The 21,574-nt window shown below is 24.6% G+C and overlaps 1 protein-coding gene across 1 annotated transcript in view; it reads left to right on the top strand.

The window, feature by feature from the left end:
- Nucleotides 1-21,574, top strand: part of LOC100212580 (midasin) — a 186,762-nt gene that overhangs the window by 48,119 nt on the left and 117,069 nt on the right. Inside the window, exons 11-26 of the mRNA XM_065793812.1 lie at nt 2,234-2,502; nt 2,718-2,896; nt 4,328-4,419; nt 5,538-5,654; nt 5,823-5,969; nt 6,106-6,247; nt 6,792-6,937; nt 7,111-7,235; nt 7,721-7,847; nt 7,940-8,212; nt 10,851-10,977; nt 11,805-11,871; nt 14,291-14,604; nt 14,700-14,905; nt 17,884-18,003; nt 20,050-20,112. Coding sequence (XP_065649884.1) covers nt 2,234-2,502; nt 2,718-2,896; nt 4,328-4,419; nt 5,538-5,654; nt 5,823-5,969; nt 6,106-6,247; nt 6,792-6,937; nt 7,111-7,235; nt 7,721-7,847; nt 7,940-8,212; nt 10,851-10,977; nt 11,805-11,871; nt 14,291-14,604; nt 14,700-14,905; nt 17,884-18,003; nt 20,050-20,112 — 2,514 coding nt within the window. The remainder of the gene's footprint in view (nt 1-2,233; nt 2,503-2,717; nt 2,897-4,327; nt 4,420-5,537; nt 5,655-5,822; nt 5,970-6,105; nt 6,248-6,791; nt 6,938-7,110; nt 7,236-7,720; nt 7,848-7,939; nt 8,213-10,850; nt 10,978-11,804; nt 11,872-14,290; nt 14,605-14,699; nt 14,906-17,883; nt 18,004-20,049; nt 20,113-21,574) is intronic.

Genomic DNA, 21,574 nt, shown 5'->3' with positions numbered 1-21,574 from the left:
TGTATATATATATATATGTATATATATATATATATACATATATATAATATACAGCTCAGACACTTATAAGTCAAATGCCAAATCCAAATATATATACATATATATATATATATATATATATATATATATATATATATGTATATATATATATATATATATATATATATATATTTTTTTTTTTGTTTTTTTTTTTTGTATGAATATTTGTATGCATGTGTATATATATATATATATATATATATATATATATATACATATATATAATATACAGCTCAGACACTTATAAGTCAAATGCCAAATCCAAATATATATACATATATATATATATATATATATATATATATATATATATATATATATATATATATATATATATATATATATATATATATATATATATATATGTATATATATATATATATATATATATATATATATATATTTTTTTGTTTGTATGAATATTTGTATGCATGTGTATATATATATATATGTATATATATATATATATATACATATATATAATATACAGCTCAGACACTTATAAGTCAAATGCCAAATCCAATTCTGAGGTGTGTATATGGCATATTTATGTATGAGTTATGTTATTTTTATCTCCCATTTTATGTTTCTATTAAAAGCATCCAAAAGCATTAAAGCTTCTATTAGAAGTTTATTAATAAGTTAATATAATCCAACTAATACCTTAACATATTCAATTCCATTATCAAACATTTTATTAGTCTTATCCCTACACTTCAAAGGATTGATACACATTATTGCATTTTAAAATGTTAAAACTTTTATTTTCAGTGTTATTATTTTTTCAGTAATCAAGTTTTTTACATTAAATAAAAAAGGAAAACTTTTATTAATTGCCAGCATACAAAATTGCAACTACAGTTCTGGTTGAGTTAGCTATACTGTTCCTTGATTATTGAATGTTTTCTGCACTTGCATTCCTAAGGCCAGACCAGAAAAACCATATGTTATACATTTATTATATAAAAAAAAACAAAAAAAAAATTAACATCTGCCTCTTATTATTATTTTTTCTAATAATTACGTAATTTAAAAGTTTTTACTGTAAATGGCTTTTAAAAGGTGGTTTGTTTTACATTGTTTTTTACTGAAGATTTGAACAGATTGTGGATATTTTAGAAGTAATTAGTAACTGCAGTAAAGAGGCTATTTACATATATATATATATATATATATATATATATATATATATATATATATATATATATATATATATATATATATATATATATATATATATATATTTTTTTTTTTTGTTTTTTTTTTTTGTATGAATATTTGTATGCATGTGTATATATATATATATGTATATATATATATATATACATATATATAATATACAGCTCAGACACTTATAAGTCAAATGCCAAATCCAAATATATATACATATATATATATATATATATATATATATATATATATATATATATATATATATATATATATATATATATATATATATGTATATATATATATATATATATATATATATATATATTTTTTTTTTTTGTTTTTTTTTTTTGTTTGAATATTTGTATGCATGTGTATATATATATATATGTATATATATATATATATACATATATATAATATACAGCTCAGACACTTATAAGTCAAATGCCAAATCCAATTCTGAGGTGTGTATATGGCATATTTATGTATGAGTTATGTTATTTTTATCTCCCATTTTATGTTTCTATTAAAAGCATCCAAAAGCATTAAAGCTTCTATTAGAAGTTTATTAATAAGTTAATATAATCCAACTAATACCTTAACATATTCAATTCCATTATCAAACATTTTATTAGTCTTATCCCTACACTTCAAAGGATTGATACACATTATTGCATTTTAAAATGTTAAAACTTTTATTTTCAGTGTTATTATTTTTTCAGTAATCAAGTTTTTTACATTATCCCTTTAGTGATGATTTTAGTATAAGTTCTAGATATTCTAAATTGTAGAATTCTTAGTGATGATTTAGATGTTAATTATATCAAGTCTAGATATTGTTCTTCTAAATAAATTTAATATTTCAGTATATAATAATTCCAATAATTATAATTCCTGTTGAAACAATATTTCAATTTAATATAGTTAAGTTAAATCCTCTTGTAAATACATTTATTATTTCAACAGTGGTGTTTCCTCATTTCTGTGTCTTTATTTTTGCGAATTTTTTTTATTTATTTAGGGGATTTGTTTGAGTTTTTTGACTCAATTGGGCAGACCTTCCTATTCAATTGTAGAGCAATTAATAAAATCAGTCATTTTTGGTGAAATAAAAAATATTAACAACATTTTAAATTTACCACTACCGAAGCCTGTAGGTATGGAAACAATAAATGTTCAAGGTTATTGGTTAAAGACTGGGAAAGATTCACAAACAGAAAATACTAGTTATGTAATTACTGATAGTGTGAAACGTAATTTAAAAGATTTAGCACGTGTTGTTAGTGGAGGGTAATTTTATATTTGGAAAATCTTTTTAATTATGATTTTTTTTTCATGGCATTTTTAAGAGTAATTTTACTTATTCTATTTTACAATTTTTTTTTTTACCAGCTTTTACAAACTATTATTATTATTAATTTATTATAAATATTTATAAATATTTTATTCGATTTTTATACTGCTGACGAGTAAATAACGTAAATAATGAAAAAAATATAATTTAGATCACTTCCAATCTTAATTCAAGGAGAGACATCTGTGGGAAAAACAAGTTTAATTGCTTATTTAGCACAATTAACAAGAAATCATTGTGTAAGAATAAACAACCATGAACATGCAGATATTCAAGAATATATAGGATCTTATGGTGCAGATGACACTGGAAATCTTGTGTTTAAAGAAGGTTTAGTTTTGTACTAATAAATTACTAATTATTGTAAGATGATAGTTGGAAATTTTGCTTTGATACATTTAATTTAAAAGATTTTTGAAAATTTTTTCTTTCTAATAACTAGATTATTAAACAGTCTCATCAATAGTTCTTACAACAAACTTAAAAATTTTTAAAAATTGATTATAAAATGTAAAATTATAAATATGAAATTATAAAGTATGAAATTGAGATATTGAATAAGCAAGAAAAAAAAAAGAAAAAAAATTAAATTTGATTTTTCATAAAAGATTGTATAAAAATCAAATCCTAAATAAAATTGTTAATCTGAGATTACTATTAATTGCTTTTCTTTAACACAGCCACTTTCCTCTAAACTGTGCATTAAATTAAAAAGAGAAAAACTTTTTAAAAATTTTAATTAAATCAATTTAATTTAAAATTGGCAAACTCAATATAATATACTTGTTACAGATCAGAAATTGACTATTTAGGTTTGATTTGGGAATACCCTAAATATTTTATGGATTCTGTTCAAGAAATCTTTAGGGTAAATAAATCTGTAAAAGTTAAAATCCTGCAGAAAGCATATTTTTAGAAAGAGTATTCAAAGTGGCGGATGAAATTTTCACGTGTAAATAATGAAAAAAAATTTCATACAGTTCAAAAGTTATGACCATAAAACATTTAAAACACTCAATAATAAACCGATTTTTTAAAACCTGCCCACAAAGATATGACATAATTACAAAATTACCAAACCTATGCAATGTTAAGTGAGAGCTGCTTTTAGAACTTCAGAAAGCGCTTATGCCACAATTGCACATCAAGTAAGGCTTCGTCAAACAATGTTACTGCCTTTGACAAGGAGTCAGCAACTTTTAAATACCTTCAAGATTCTGAATCTGTTTATAGCTCTTTTCTGAATCTGTTTATAGCTAAGTTATGTTTACAAGAGTTAGTATCATTATTAGACCACAGTTCAAGACCATTATATAATGTAATTGCAATTGTTGTTTGTTACCAGACCAAATAAGCAAAAATAATAAAATTTTCATCTTCTGTCTCATTACAAGAGGATTTTTCTATGTACTGTGATCATAAAATCAAATCTGTGCTCAATATAGTTGTTTTTCCACAGTCCATTAGGCATAAGCTATTGAGATATAACACTTTAAATCCAAGGTCAAAAACTGTGTCACATTGTGTAATCAAAGTTTTATAAGAATACTAGCAGTTTTCTTTGGATATATTTTTACAAATATTTGTGAATAATTTTTTTGGTAATTTTAAATATTTTTATTTAAATGGGAACATGAGTTATAATGAGTTTAAATATTTTTATATTTTTCTCTTAATCTTTTTTTGTTGTTGTTAAGTTCATTGATTGTTTATCTACTTTATTCATGTAATTTGTTAATGTACTTCATGGTTTCTTAAAAGGAATTTTGGTAACTGCTATGAGGAAAGGCTATTGGATAATCCTTGATGAACTAAATCTTGCACCAACTGATGTCCTGGAAGCTTTAAATCGAGTATAATACTTGCTATTTTTACATTTTTATTTTATTTCTCATTTTCTCTATATTTTTGTTTGATTTTATTTTCTTTATTTATAGGATTTATATTGTAGGAAGCGACCGGGGTTCAAAATTGACCAGGGTCGAGTTTGATAAAATATACCCTGGGATGGGTTTGATAAAATATAGCCGGGGCTAGGGCCAGGTTTGTGACCAAGGCTGCATAAACATTTTACATCCTAAAATAAATTTTTTAAATTTAAAATTCATGTTATATTTTATATAATAGTAAAAAAATTGAACTACAATTTGAACTGTTAATTGTTAAATATTAGGTTATTAAATTATTTCAAGGTAAAGAGAAAGTTAATTATTAAGTATTGAGAAGTTCTAAAAGATTTTGTTTACATCAAAAATGTATCTATAAGCATATGGAGAAAATATGTAAACAATGAGATGTAACTCTTTAAGAGTGATAAAAATCCTTATTGATATAGACCAAGATTAATTCAGTATTTTCATTATACAATAGCAAATTTAATTTAAAATATTTTTCTGGTACATCTACCTGATACTTTTGTAAAACAAAAATTAAAGGTGCAAAAATTAAAGGTGTAAATTATTTGAGAACAGTGAAAATAAAAAAGGAACAAGTTCACCTAGCCCTAGAGTCTTTAAAGTTTTTAAAGTTTTAAATATTAAATTTTATTAAGTATACCTAAATTTAAACATATTTATTTCACCATTCAATTTAATTGAGTTTTTTTTTACTTTCTGTTGTTATCATTTTGTGATTTTTTGTGATAGAGAGAGCACTAAAAGAATGTGACACAAGTGACTGTTCTTTTTTTTTTACATGTTACATATGTGGCTTTTTTAATTTTTTGCATAATTTTAAGTTTTTAAAAATGTAAGAGTTAATAAAAGTTTTGAAATATTTTCAAAGAAGTTGAAGTTTTAATTTTTTACATGTCACATATGTGGCTTTTTTTAATTTTTTGCATAATTATAAGTTTTTAAAAATGTAAGAGTTAATGAAAGTTTTGAAATAATTTCAAAGAAGTTGAAAATTTGACATTTTGAAAAATTAATTTTATTATTAAAGTTTTGTATTCAGGCAAAAAATTTTTTAGCTGCTCGATGATAACAGAGAGCTGTATATTGCTGAGACGCAGGAAGTTGTTAAAGCTCACCCACAATTTATGTTATTTGCAACTCAAAATCCTCCTAACAACTATGGGGGAAGAAAGGTAATATAGTATTATTTAATAATTTTCTGTTTGTAAGTAGTCTGATATATCAAAGAGTTTTAATATAATTGAAAATGAAATTATAAATTTTATAATGATAATATATTTATTTATAATAGAAATTTTGCATTTCTAATATAAATAAATACATATGAAATATTTTTTTAGATTTTATCACGTGCTTTTCGTAATCGCTTTATTGAATTACATTTTGATGAGATTCCTCGTCAGGAACTAGAAGAAATTCTTCATATTAGATGTCACCTTCCTGTATCTTATTGCAAAAAGTTTGTCAAGGTTATGTATGATTTACAGGTATGTAGTTTTAATAAATAGTGAAGGTTGTGTATGATTTATTGTTAAATGATGATTTACAGGTATGTAGTTTTAATAAATAGTGAAGGTTTTGTATGATTTATTGTTAAATGATGACAATAACTTTTAAATTTAGCTGAGGAGAACAAGTTCTGGTATATTTGCTGGTAAAAATAGTTTTATGACTTTGAGAGATTTATTTCGATGGGCTGAGCGTTATAGAATGTCAAATGTAACTCAAGATTTTTATGATTGGGAACAATGCATATGTGAAGATGGTGAGCATAAGTTGTTCTTTTTCACTATATATTGATCACTAAAGAAATTCTTAAGTAAAAATTAGGATCATAAAGAATGATGAGAAAAATTATTTTTTCAAAATTCGCATTTTAAAACTGTTTTATTTTTAACATAAAATTTCTAATTATGACTTTTACCTAACTTCATTTGGTATGCATGGATTTTTTTTTAATTTTATTTTAAAGAGACAGAACTGTGATAATGGATTCATTCATGTAGATTGCTGTATTTTTGCTGATGTCTAAATTGATTATTTACGACTTCAATATTTACAAAAACAATGCTCAATATTTACAAAAATAATGCTCAATTTTTAAGTTTATTTTTCTGTGACTGTGTAGGTTGTTTTTTGTTGCTGTTTGTTGAACATCATACATATCGAATACAAAGAAAAGTTCTTTTCTTTTTAAAGTCTCTTGTTTAATATATATTTTGATAATATAAATTGTTTGATATAATATTATTTACAGTAAGTATAAGAATTAGTATAATTAATTACCTTCTTATATTTTTTATTGAAAGGATTCCTCTTAATTGCTGGTCGATGTAGAAAACCTCAAGAACAAGTTCTCATTAAAGAAGTTTTAGAAGAAAACTTTAAAAAGAGTTTAAATCTTGAACAAATATTTTCTGGGAAATCTTTATCTTCAACTCATGTTTGGGAGCAGGTAAAACGATTTTAATTTCATAATATTACTCTTCAAAATTTTAAAATATTTTTGAATGAAATAAAACATAATTTTTTGAATATTTTTTTGTTTTTTTATTTTTAGTTTTGAATAAAAATAAATGTTAACCAAACTTAAAAGGTTTATTTTTAAAATGGTCTTTTGCTACTTAGATTTCAAGAAATTTATCAGTTGAGTTTCAGCATGTTGTTTGGACTGACAGCATGAAGCGTTTAGGAGTACTAGTTGGAAGAGCTCTTCAGTTTGGTGAAGCTGTTTTATTAGTTGGAGAGACTGGGTTTGAAAATTTTTTTAAATTTTTTCATATTGTAAAGTTTTATTTATTCATTCAATATTTATTGGGAAAGAATATAATGTGTGAGGTGAAAGTAGCATAAGTTGTGTCTGTAATATCTTAAAATATAAACACCTTAAATAGTAAAAGTTATAGTAGTTGGTTTAAATATCAATAAATCCTAACATTCAATATCTCATAAAGTAGATGTCTCTCCCTAACAGATTTTCATTGAAAAACTTATTGATGCATTTTATAGTAATTTAATAGAGGTTTATTTGTTTTTTTTTGGTTTTCAAGCTTTAAATACATGATCATATATTGCTCGGAATAGTTTAAGAGTATGCTATGTTCATACACCACAAAAATATTTTTATAAAGCTGGTTGATGTTTAATCATAATATTAGGTTTAGAACTGTAATTTTAAGATCATTAAAATATAAATATTTTTTATGTTTATTATATTGTTTTATATGACATTATTCAGATGTGGAAAAACAACAATTTGTCAAATGTTAGCAAGTATATCGAACCAAAAACTGTATTCAGTTAATTGCCACATGCACACTGAATCTTCAGATTTCCTTGGTGGTCTTCGTCCTGTTCGCAATAAGGTTTTGTTTATATTTAAATTTAAAGCTAAAAAGTTAGAACCAGGTTTTTAATACCTTATTAACTTATTTTAATTTTGATTAACTTATTTTAGGAGGAGGGAGATCAAAAACTTTTTGAGTGGTGTGATGGACCATTAATAAACTCTATGGAAGAAGGTGCTATGTTCCTAATTGATGAAATCTCACTTGCTGATGATTCCGTATTAGAGCGTCTAAATAGTGTTTTGGAAACCGATCGTGTGTTAGTTCTTGCAGAAAAAGGTGAATCAGATATTGATAATCAAAGTTTGTATGTAGTAAAGGCTGCTGAAAAGTTTCGTTTAGTTGCTACTATGAATCCTGGCGGAGATTTCGGAAAGAAAGAGGTATGTTATAACTATTTGAAGTAAAAGTTTCAAAATTATTTTCAAAATTATTACTATTTTGTACTAAACATTGTTTCTACTCAAGAAAAAAGTAGTTTATGTGTCATAAAGATTAATTGAACTTCATACAGATTAATTGAACTTACTGCATGCAAAATATCAAGCATATCAAAATATTGTAATCCGTAAATAATTTTTTTACAGTGTTTTATATTTTGCCACTTTCATATAGTTAAATTATATTTATCAATTGTTAAAGTAAAAAATTGTTACATTATTATAGTAGAATAAGTACATTAAATTACTTATGCAATATAGTTTATTCTCATCCCTGCTGCATATGTATGATGCAGTTGTAAAGTATTTTCTTTGTAAGCAAGTGATACTGATTTCCAACTACATCTTTGGTAGTACCAGTACTTAATTTATGATTCTGCACAGTTGCATTTTTTATCCATTTTTTATTGTTTGTAGTTTAATTGTTGAAAATGGGCAACAACATTTTGAATTGTTATGGTTGTTGATATTTAATATATTGTTTTGTTATGGTTTGTATAACTAATCTATTTAACTAATCCATTTATTTAACCATAAAATATGAAAATTTACAATAATATTTATAAACTCAGATAAATAAGGTTAGGTGTCACTCATAGTTAAAAACTAGTCAATGGAGTGACACCTGAAAAACAAAACAAAAAAAACAAACAAATAAAACATAAAAAGAATTATAAATAAGAAAAAAAAAAAAAAAAAAGAAAAAAAAAGAAAATAAAGCACTTATATCATAACTTGTATCATAATGATTTAATCTAATCAGTTTGCATCATAATAGCTTATGAATCAAACAATTAATTTTTGAATTCTAGTGGAAATAGTATGAGTTTATTTTTAAATCAACTTAAATTTAGTTAAAATGTGTATAATTTTATGTTTCAACTTTGTTTCAAGAGTCTCTTAAAGAAGTTAAAAAGAACTTTGGGACTAAGAGTAATTGATTACAGACCAAATCTAAGTAGGCCAAATCTAAAAAAATATTTTTTGCCTTTTGCTAAAATGGAAAAAATGAAAGTTCAAAAGTCATAAATCTTTATCTTACACTGAATACAAATGAATGTTTTACAACTGGCTCTTAATTACAAAACCTAAGATAAGGCTTAAATCAGGAGCATTTTATTTTACCTCTGTTTATAAGGCAGGTCTTCAATGTTGACATCAACATTAAGATTTCAAAAGCTATTTTTATTGTTAAATTAAAATTAACTATTGCTAATTATTACAGATGAAATGGGTCAGGTAGCAACATCAGTTTTTGCCATGTCTAATAGTATCTGTCCAACAACATCTGTAAACACACTGAGGTACAATAACATCTGTCCAACAACATCTAAAATTTCATTGATGTTTAATAACTGTGTAAAAAGTATATGATTGCTACAGATGTAGTTACATCTTTTCAATTATTTAAGTATAGCAACATCTGTGCAACTACATCTAGAGATTTTACAGATGTAGTTACATCTTTTCAATTATGTTAAGAATAGTTACATCTGTACTACTACATCTGTGAATTCTATAGATGTAGTTACAAATTTTTAATTATATTAAAAATAACTACAGGATTTTTTTACAGATATAATTTTATCAGGAATAAATTTTTAAATTATAATGCATTATTTTAACCAGGTGTAGTTACATATAAGATTTTTTTCAGATGTAATTACATCTGGAGATATTTCTTCCAGATGTTATTGGGGTTAGGGAAAAATTACCAAATGTAGTTACATCTTCATAAAGATTTTATTAGGGGTCATTGAATTTCCAGGTGATATTGGATAGTTGTTGTTGGAGTAAAATAAATACAGATGACATTGGACTACTCTACAGATGTTGTTGGACAGATGTACTAATCTTTTACCGATGAAATTACATAAGGATTATTACATATATCTGTTATTTTGACAACATAAGAGATCTGAAATTTATTGTAAGCATTGACACTAAATTTGTTGAACAATGCTTGAAAATAGAGGATGCCACTAATTAAGACAGGATTAGATGTTTGAAAGTCACACCATCAAATCAGATGTTTGAAAGTCATGTGACTAATATAAAATTGATTTATGGACCAATAAAAGAAAGCGAGGTCTAATGCAAAATATAACTCTAGCTACTTGTGAGTCTTCCATTGGCTTTTTTAAGTTATCACATGAAAATTAGAAGTGATTTGGTATTTAATATAACTTCTTTTATTAGTTAAGCAATAAAATCATATTCTTGATGGTATTCAAATGAGGAAATTTTTAATTGATAGAAGATTTAGCAATTTTACCTAAATTATTTTTTGTATTAAAGTAATAAAACATAGTAGAATAATATTCCATAATATAATAATGCATGATATTTAATAAAACATTTATTATGGAATTATCATTTTTACAATATTAACAATATTTTATTAAATATATTCATGTAGAGCTTTATAATTTTTAAACAAAAGACTAAAAATTATGAAATTAAAAAAAAAAAAAATCAATTAAATTGTTTTGACAATTTATTTGATTTTGATTTATTCGATTTAATTTTTTTTTTTTTAATTTTTTATTAAAGTTTTATAAAAAAATATTTGTTCTTTCAGCTTTCTCCTGCTTTACGAAATCGTTTCACAGAAATTTGGTGTCCATCATCAGATAGTAATAAAGATATTATTATGATAATCGAGCATAACATAAAGAAAGGGGTTCATTTAAAGTCATATGATGAAAGTAAGTCTAATATGGATGAAAGTAAGTCTAATATGAATTCTTATCTAGGTGAATTCTCTAGGTTGTGAGTTCTTATCTAGGTGAATTCTCTAGGTTGTGAGTTCTTATCTAGGTGAATTCTCTAGGTTGTGAGTTCTTATCTAGGTGAGTTCTCTAGGTATGAAAGTAGGTAATAAAAGTAATAACTAACTGAAATTTTGTTATTTTTTTTAATTTTTCAATTTGTGGTACTTCTTTAATTTGTGGTACTTCTTTAATTTCTTCTTTAATTTGTGGTACTTCTTTAATTTCTTCTTTAATTCGTGTTACTTCTCTAATTTCTTCTTTAATTTGTGTTACTTCTTTAATTTCAGTAACTGTTAGTTTCATTGTATGGTAATAATATTTTTGTGCTCTAGTAACAATTATCACGCTTATATCAAATATTAGGTAACAAAAAACTTTTAAAAAATTATTGCAGAACTGTGTTCTGTCATCATAAAAAGGAAATAAGTAAATTAAATTAAAACAAAAAATCCTTGCAGATTAATCTTAAACTTAATCATTTAGTAATTTTACAAATAAAAAAATTAAAAAAAGTAAAAAATTCAAGTAAAAAAACTAGCTTTAATTAGTGTCATTGATAGGCTCCCCCATGCCCCATAACAAAAACATAACATATTTTGTTTTTCATTTTTTAATTTTATTTCTTGTTTTCTCTTTTGCATGTTTCAAGCTTATTTTCTCTTTTTCTTGTTTTCTCTTTTGCATGTTTCTAATCTTATTTATATATCTAGTTTTATTGTTTTGCATAAGTTGTATTTTAGTTTTATCAAACAATTATTTAGCTTCAGGATTTGGATATGCAATTGTGAAGTTTATAAGTTGGTTAAAAAATACTGATTTTGGTGTAAAGTAAGTTTTTTGATTTTAGCTTTGAAGTAAGTAAGATTTATAACAAATATTTTTTAATAAAAAAAAGATTTGCTGTATAATGCAATTAATTTTTTTTTTCTTGTGTGATTTTTTAACTATTCATGTTTTTATATTTAATTTTATTTTTGTTTGTTTTATTTGTATATGAAATTAATAAACTCTTATTATTCTTGTTCAAACTTCACTTGAAGACATGTGTTCAAACTTTCTTGTTCAAACTTCTTCTTTTCTTCACTTGAAGACATGTGAAATTGTAGATTTGTTGTGCAATTTTATTTGTGAGGTATTCCATGAGAAAGTGTCCAGATTTACTTCATATTGCATAAAAATGGTCGTTTACATCACATGGATGCCCTGCAAAATTTCACCACTTTTAAATGGGTTTTTGAGATGTTGTTACTTTAAAACCACCTATTTTACTTTACTTTAAAACCACCATAGAAAAATCTTCATTCTTGATCAGAATGGGATTTCTCTTATTATCATATTAGCAGAATGGAATTCTTATCATATTTTGGGATTCTTATTATTTCTTATCATATCAGCAGAATAGGATTTCTCTTATCATTCTTGGTCAGGGACAACTTTTGTTTAGATTATAATTTTACCACTTTTGTTTAGATAATAATTTTTTAGATAAGTATAGTTTGTATAATTTTATCAACTGTATAATTTTAAAGATGAGGATTCAGAATATGATGCTTATATTCCATAAGAATTATGGGAACAAAATAGACGCATGCATTATATTTCACCTATAATCTTTCTGTGAAATAATAATAAATGCAGAACAGAGGCTTGGGAACCATGGTAGCATTATATTTTTTCTTGTTTTATTTTTTATTAAAAGATAAATATTATAAAGAGTGTTGTAATGCAAAATTAAATAAAGGTTTTTAAAATTTTTTTGTGAAAATATAGAACTGTATCAAAAAATACATTAAAGGAAAGTATTATAAGTATGTGCTCATGATTCCTTTTTTAATTAATTGATATGAATTTTTATCATCCACCAGGTTTTATCCTAAAAGAAAACTCATTTCATTTCTTAATTCAAAATAAATAAATTTTTGCTTCCATTTCAATTGCATATGAGATTATCATTTACTAACACAGAAAAAACAATTGATGTTAAAAAAAAAAAATTATTAAAAAAAAAAAATCATAATAAATAAAAATGTTATTAATAAAGGCTTTCACAGTTTGATATGCTGTATAAAAGTCTGTTTATTTTGTGTTTATTTACAGTTAATGCAAACAATTGCATATCTAAAATTAACAAGGTTTTATGTGCAGTTCACATTTTATCAAATGATCAATGTCATTGAATGGTATCACTAAATCAACCAAATCCACAGACAGCAGCTTACGAAAAAGATCTAGGGCCTATCAAAAATAAATCTTAATTGTAAAATCTGTTTTCATCACGAGCATCTTATAATTAATCCCTTTGCTAATTCCCAAAATAAAATTTTTCTCAAAAATTTCTAAATGATGTAACTTAAAAATGACAATGAGTTAAATAGCCACTGTTTTCTTAAAGAATTAAAAACTTGTATTCAGGTAATGTTAAATATTTTATCATTACAAATAATTAATTTTATGTTTTAGCTATTAGCTATTAACAATGGATTTTTTTATAATGAAAGTTTCCAAAGTAAATAATTTCTGATGCTAAAATATATTTGGATAATATGAAATATAACAAAATATAGATGTGTTTTTTCATTGAAGTTTGTTTGATTATTTTTAAACTTTTAAAAAAAACCCACCTCTCAATTTTGCACACAATTTTTAAAATATGTATCTTAATTTATGAAAATAGTTTTTTACCAGAATATAATGCTTGCAATGCCTTCGTTCTGTCTTTGTTAAATTTTCCAAGACAGACTGTAGGTAAAGTAAAATCCCTATTCTGATTTCGTTCCAATCATTTTTATAGGAAATAATTATATTCTCATTCCTCATCTTCAAAACTGGTGATCAATTGTATACTTGTACACCCATTAATAAAAAAACAACTGTAAAATCAAAATGGGTATGGGATGTAGGTGCTATTTTTACAATGTATGAAGAAATTTAAAGTTAGTGGTTTACATGTCTGTTCCACTCTCTTATAACACTCTTTTTTAGATTTTATTTCTACTTTCTTCAGATAATTTGTGCAGTTTTTTTTTATTTAATAAAAAATAAAATCATTTTTGATACTTGATGATAATGACAAAACTTAAGATAATGACAAAAATGATGGTGGTGGGGGTAATAATAATGACAATGATGACAATAATGATGATGGTGGCGACAATAATGACAACGATAAAAATATATAATTAACAACATAGTTTACAAGTTTATAAATATTGTAAATTGAAAAAATTTAATTTTTAAATATATTTAGATTAACTGTTAGCATTCGAGATATCTTATCTTGGGTGCAATTTATTAATATCAGCTGTAAAGGTTTACATGATACCGGACAATTTTTACACCATCTCTCACCAGAAGAAGCATATGTTCATGGTGCTTGTTTAGTATTTGTTGATTCTATTGGTGCCTGTTCTTCTATTCAGTTTATGTTTGCAGCTGAAGCAAAAAAAATTGCTTTATCATATTTATGTAATGAAGTTGGGATTTTTGAGTTCCAAAACTGTACAGCTTACACTGTGTTGCAAGATAAATGGTTTGGAATTCATCCATTCTTTATTGAAAAAGGTGTTATTTTATTTTCAATAACAATGTTTAGATTTAATTTTATTTTCAAAAATCTCAAATAATTTTTTGTTTTATAAAAGACTTATTCTTTTTAGGTAACTGTCCATTACCAATTACTAATCACTATAGCTTGGATGCACACACTACACAAAAAAATGCTATAAGTTTGTTGAGAGCAATGCAATTATCGCAACCAATTTTGCTAGAAGGATCTCCTGGAGTTGGGAAGACAAGTCTTGTTATGACAATAGCAAAATTGTCTTCTCACAGTATAACAAGAATAAATCTATCAGAAGAAACAGTTTGTTATTCACTATTTTATTTGCTTAATATTGATCAGGGTTGGCAAAAACCTGGGTTTTTTTAAAAAAATCTGGCCCAGTGGGTTTTTTTTGGGTATTATTGGGTTTCATTAGGTAAATTTGGGTTTTTTTGGGTTTTATTTTTATTTCATATCTGTTAAATTTTTTTGTTTTTTGCTTAATGTTATTGAAAGTTAATATAATTTTCTACTTTAACTTTATCTTTTATCATAAAACTTTAACTTTATCATAAAAAAATTGAAATCTATAAAATATTTGATAAAAATTGTGATGATAGGCCAGGCGAATAAAAAAAACAATTGCTCACAAGCAATTGCTTTGAGTAAAAGTAACCTAAAAAGCAAATACTCATAGCAAAAGCAAATGCTCATAGCAAAAGCAATTGCTAAAAAATATGTGAATAAAGTTTTGCTTTTACTCATAAGCAATTTTACTATTTTGCGATGATGAAAAAATACTGAGAGAACTTGATGACATGTTGAAAACTTCATTCCGGAAATATTTGGAGAAATGGCCCCCACAAGAAAAATATCAGTACTTGTTTGTTTTTCGATTAAAGTAAGTATTTACTCCTAAGCTATTCTATTGGTAGTGGCATAAATGCCCCTACCAATAGAAATCCCATATTTATGTGCCCATATAATAGCATATTTATGTGCGCATTTGCTCATTTTTTTTGCTTATCTCAATCAATACAGTTTTTTTAGAAGAAAAAAAACAAAGAATAATGAATGAAAAGATTGCTGCCCCATGCCAAACCCTCATTCGATGTAGCAGCACTCTGCTGCGAGTCAGGCTATTTGTCAGTCGACAAATAGCTTGACTCGCATATATATATATATATATATATATATATATATATATATATATATATATATATATATATATATATATATATATATATATATGTATGTATGTATGTATGTATGTAAATTATGTTAGTGTATTTTACAAATAGAGTGCTCTATGTTCTTAAAGAACAGAGCAATAATTAATTAGTAAAAAACACTTATCTAACTTTTACCTTCGACGTGAAGTTTCACCCTTGCTGGATCATCAGGCAGAGTTCGCACTCTTCCTGATGATCTAGCAATGGTGAAACTTCAAGTCGAAGATAAAAGTTAGATAAGTGTTTTTTACTAATTAATTATTACTAATTAATAGATCATAAAATTAAAAAATATCTTTAAAAAAACCCAATTAAAACCAGATTGCCCGGGTTTTATTGGGTTTTTTTAGGCGGGTTTTTTAATGCCAACCCTGATATTGATAGCTCAAGTTGATGATACTGCATAAGAAACTAAAAGTTGAAATTTTTTTGAGAAGGTAGAAAATTAGTTGATTTGAAATTAAAACATTTGACTCAAAATAGTGAAAATTAACTAAAATGAAATTAAAACAATACAAAAATGAATTATGATCCAATATTTTTAAGCATTGTTTTTTTCCCCAAAAGCCACAGCTTATTTTAGTTTTAGAATGTTTTTAGAAAGTTTTGTAAAACTCTAATGATTTCAATTATTTAATTTAACCTCATTTGTGTGGTAACTGTAATATTACAGTTTATCTAAAGTATTCCACAGTGTTACTTACATAATACTATGTTCCTGACAGCCATTGACATCCAATCACTGTGGTGCTCATAATAATACATTTAACATTGTTGTTTGCACTCTTTCAGTAGCTGGCAAAACCAAAAGAACACAGCGCATTAAAAGTTTTTTTTTTTTAAAGGTTTTTTCTTCTTAATATAACATAGCTTGAATAACGAGTATAATTAGTGTCAAGAGTAACATTTAGTTTCGTTTTGTTATTTTTGTTTGTAAAAGCATACAGTGTTATAAGTATTATGAAATATAAATAGAATTACAGTTAATTAAAGTAGTTACAATTAAAGTATTACATGTTTAAGTATTATAAGTATTATAAAATACATAATAAAAAAATCATATTTTGAAAATGTGTTTTATAGTTCAGAAATAAAAAGAATTAAATTATGGGAGATGTTCAGAAAAATCCCAGAAAATGTAAATTGACAGCAGCCGAATTGAATTGCGTCTATGCTTAAAAGCTTTTTTTTTTGTCAAAATATGTTAAATAGATTTAAAAAAAATAAAACTATATAAAATGTGAAAAATTAAAAAGTTTTAAAAAAGTATTTTTTTCTTCAAAAAAAAAAAAGCAATCCACAAGGGGTAATGGTTTGTTTTTTTTTTGTTTATTTTTTTTGCATTAAAATTTTTAATGCAATAAAAATTTTATTGCATTAAAAATTGTTAAGCATCAAAAGTTAGTATTATTAAGGAGTTTAAAATAATCTTTTGGTTTTGTAAATTTTAAAATGTACTAGTAAACCTTACTAGTTTGAACTTAGTTATTGTGTTACGAAGGTAACAACCTTAGCCACTCAAGCGTATAGATAATAACCATACTCACTCAAGCGTGCACAAAAAGAAGTTATAAACAAACAATTCACTCAACATAACGCCAAGAAATAATAGTTACTAAACAACTTGTGTACGAACCGAGACGCGTCTAGCGTCATCGAAGTATATAAAACAGTAGAGTGACAGAGTGAGATATAGTCGGAGAGAATCAGAGATAGTTGGAGAGGATCAGAGACAGACAGTGAGTGAGTTAGTTAAGTGGAAGAGAGAGAGAGGAAGTTGTATGGTGGCGCTCGAAGAACGAACAAGTTGTATTAGTTTATTATATGTTGTAATAATATTATATATGTTAAAGAAACAGTATTGAGTTCAGACTAATGGTTTATGATCTATATATATAAATAAATATTTAAAATAAAGTTACCATGTAACAATTGTATCTTCTTTTATGTGATAAAATATTTAGTAGAAAATGTACATTTATTTGTCGCTAAAATTTAGGAAAGCTATATATTTATTTTGATTTATCTGCGATGACAAGCTCCCATTTTATATTTACTATTATTTAGGATGTGTCTGACTTGTTTGGAGCCGATTTGCCAATGGAAGGAGAAACTGGATTGTTTAAATGGAGAGACGGTCCGTTACTTAAAGCTCTTAAGAATGAAGAATGGGTAATTTTTGATGAGGTAAAAATTTTGTGGTGTTTGAATTCTAAAATGAATGAATGTTGTTGTTGTTGTTATTATGTACATTATTTTATATAAAAAATGTTTAGTATCATCCTGAAGTTATTTATATCAATAACAATTTAAGCCTCAAACCTTTCTTAATATATGCACCTAAAATAAATGTGTAAAAGAAAAAATAAATTAGTTTGAATTCTAAAATGAATGAATGTTGTTGTTGTTGTTATTATGTACATTATTTTATATAAAAAATGTTTAGTATCATCCTGAAGTTATTTATATCAATAACAATTTAAGCCTCAAACCTTTCTTAATATATGCACCTAAAATAAATGTGTAAAAGAAAAAATAAATTAGTTTAAGGTTGTTTAACATACTTATTTAAAATATAATTATAAAGAAACTTGCAGTTTTGTATTTTTTAATTCGAACATGGTGAAGTCCTTATTCAGTAGGGTGCATTAAAATTATGAACAAAAATAAATCTCAATCTTCATATGTAATAATCTTGATAATTAATAATAAAAATAATTTAAGAAAATAAAAAATCTCTTGGTTTAACAAATTTCATATAAAAAAAAAAATTACTTCAGGTCTATATTTTTCCCAAAGGTACTAAAGTAACCAAAGTTTTTTTTATTAAAATGAATCTTTATCCCTTTTATATATATATATATATATATATATATATATATATATATATATATATATATATATATATATATATATATATATATATATATATATATATATATATATATATATTAGAAGAGTATAGTTTCATATACAATAGAAAGAGCTGTTAAAAACTAAAAAGTTAAATCTTAAAAATAAATCTTACAAATAAACAGTTAATTCAAATTAATTTTTTTTTAAATTTTGTTCTATTGTCCCTATGTATCAAAAAACAGACAAGGTTTCTGTCAACACTGAAATAATTTGTTTGAAATCATTGATTTCAGTGATACATGGTAGGCACTCTTCTCAAATCCCTATTCCAACATTGAGGATTCATGTCCTCTGACTTTATATGAATCAGTGAATGTTAAAAGGAAGTCCAACTATGAAAACTTTTTGGAAACTAAATAGAACTTTATTTTCCCCTGTAGTAAATTTTTGTTAATGGTTTAATAATTTTTTTTGTGAAGAGGATAATGTTTTTTACCTTCAAAAAAAAAGTTATTGAACCATTAACAAAAATTTACTAGGGGAAAATGCAGTTTTTTTTAGTTTCTCGAAAGTTTACATTATTGGACTTCCGCCCTTTTAATATTTACCGATTCATATGCAATAGGATATTTAGGGATAAGCAATATTCTGTAATAATATAATAATAGCTTGTACAATATTCTGTAACTACAACATGATAATAATCCAAATATTATAGTAGGGTACATTACCTTGGTAGTAATGCTTCCTGCAATTAAAAAATGTTTTTTTCAGTTCTTATACCTATAGTTTATACAGTATTCTTTACCCTATAGTCTATACAGTATTCCATACCTTATAGTTTATACAGTATTCTGTACAACAACTATTATACTTTTATGTGTTTTCAGAGAACATGATAAAATTAATTGAATAATAAAGAAATTTCTCATGAAAACAATTTCACTGATTAAATTTTGAGTAAGAGAAGCAAAATTATAATAAAATGATTAAGTGTATGGATATTCAAAATGGAATTCTAAATTTATTAATGTCATTTTAATTTAATTTATGTTATGCACATCACATATAATAAACTCATAAAATATGTGATATTACTACCTAATAGCACTGGGAGCATCAGCAATATACATACAAATTATAGTAGTTAAGTTGCTTATAATCATTTTTTATGATTTACATATTATTTTAATTTCTATATTTAATAAAGTTTTATTTTAAATCTATATTAGTATTTTAAATCTATTTGTTTTAAAAATCGAATAATAGAATAGTAATGAAGATAAAAATATTAATACTTTTCAAAAAATACAAAGGTTAATAATGTAAGCAACAAAAGAAATTGTTTAAAGAAGTTTCTTAAACATTTTGTTTTAGTTAAACCTTGCATCACAGTCTGTGCTGGAAGGCCTGAATGCATGTTTTGACCACAGAGGGGAGGTATATGTTTGTTATTGTATGATAATTGTTGGAGTTACACAAAAAATTTAGTTAACATTGTTTTGTTTTTTTGTATTGTCTTTTTCTATTTACTTAGTAGATTTTGATTTGATCACTACTGTTAACTATTATATGAATATACTCTTTTTTTTTTTTAAATTTCTTTCCAGCAATTAAAAAAAAGTATCCACCATTTGCAATGTCATTGCAAAGAATATTGGGAATATTTCAAGCATCATTAACTAACATTTTATAAGCTTGATTGCAAAAATGAAATTTTTTTAAATCTTATGCTGGATTAAAGTTGAGTTAAAATTAGCTGAGAGTAATAACAATTTAGAAGCTGCTAGAGAAAATATTATCTTATTATCATAGAAAAGCTTATTCAACTGTGGAATAAGGTGCTTACTGATATACCAATAACCAAACATGCAAGGTTAGGCAAAAATGGAAAAAATGAGCTTTTTGAGTTGGCTTTGAGGAGGTGGCAATAGATTTATAATCTCGAGAGAATCCATTCATTTTCATGCTCTTTAACTTAAAAAGTGACCAATACTAAACCAACCATTTATTTTAACATTTAAAGCATCACTTGGATGGTGTACAAGGTTTATAAATAAGAATTTCTTAACACTTTGACAGTGGAAAAATATTATTCATTGAAATTTTTCAGTGTTTTGGAAGACTGTTTTTATTTCATTCTTAAATCATTATTCTATGGGCAAAAGATTGACTAGACATTCTTTTTTTGGATCATTGGTACTTAGATCATTGATATTTGGATCATTTTTGTATTTGGATAATTTTTTTTTTGGATCATTGGTTCATACCAATATGGTTCCTTGAGTTGTTCTATTCAGATATTGGGTCCAATATCTATTATATATTCTATTAGTTCTCTTTCTCTATCTGGTTTAAAATTCAAGGAAATGTTTCTGACAATCATTAAGCAAATGTAAGTCTATTTAGTTTGATTCATTTAGAGTGAGATAATCAAACATTTTATATTTATCATCTTGATAGCCCAAATACTAAAGTTATTTATCATCTTGATAGCCCGAATATTAAAGTTATTTATCATCTTGATAGCCCAAATATTAAAGTTATTTATTATCTTCATAGCCCGAGTATTAAAGTTATTTATCATCTTGATAGCCCATATATTAAAGTTATTTATCATCTTGATAGCCAGAATATTAAACTTATTTTATAGTTGTGCTTACATGGTTAAAAATCTTTTTATATAAAAAGAAATATTTGAAATAATTTATTACCCTGTAAAAAATTCATTATTTAATTTTTCATATATAACATAAAGGAAGATTCTATCAATTGTATAGCTGGTTAAATAATATTTAATCATGGTTGTATTAATTAAGAAGATTTTTATTTTTACAAAAATTGTGACTGTTTTAAGTTCAAAACAACAATTTAGTCCAAATAAACTTGATAATTCTATTAT

The sequence above is a fragment of the Hydra vulgaris genome, chromosome 03 (assembly GCF_038396675.1).
Source record: "Hydra vulgaris chromosome 03, alternate assembly HydraT2T_AEP".
In the NCBI taxonomy this organism is placed as follows: Eukaryota; Metazoa; Cnidaria; class Hydrozoa; order Anthoathecata; family Hydridae; genus Hydra; species Hydra vulgaris.
Note: the sequence above shows the minus strand (reverse complement) of the source record. Positions and strands in the feature narration are given on the sequence as shown.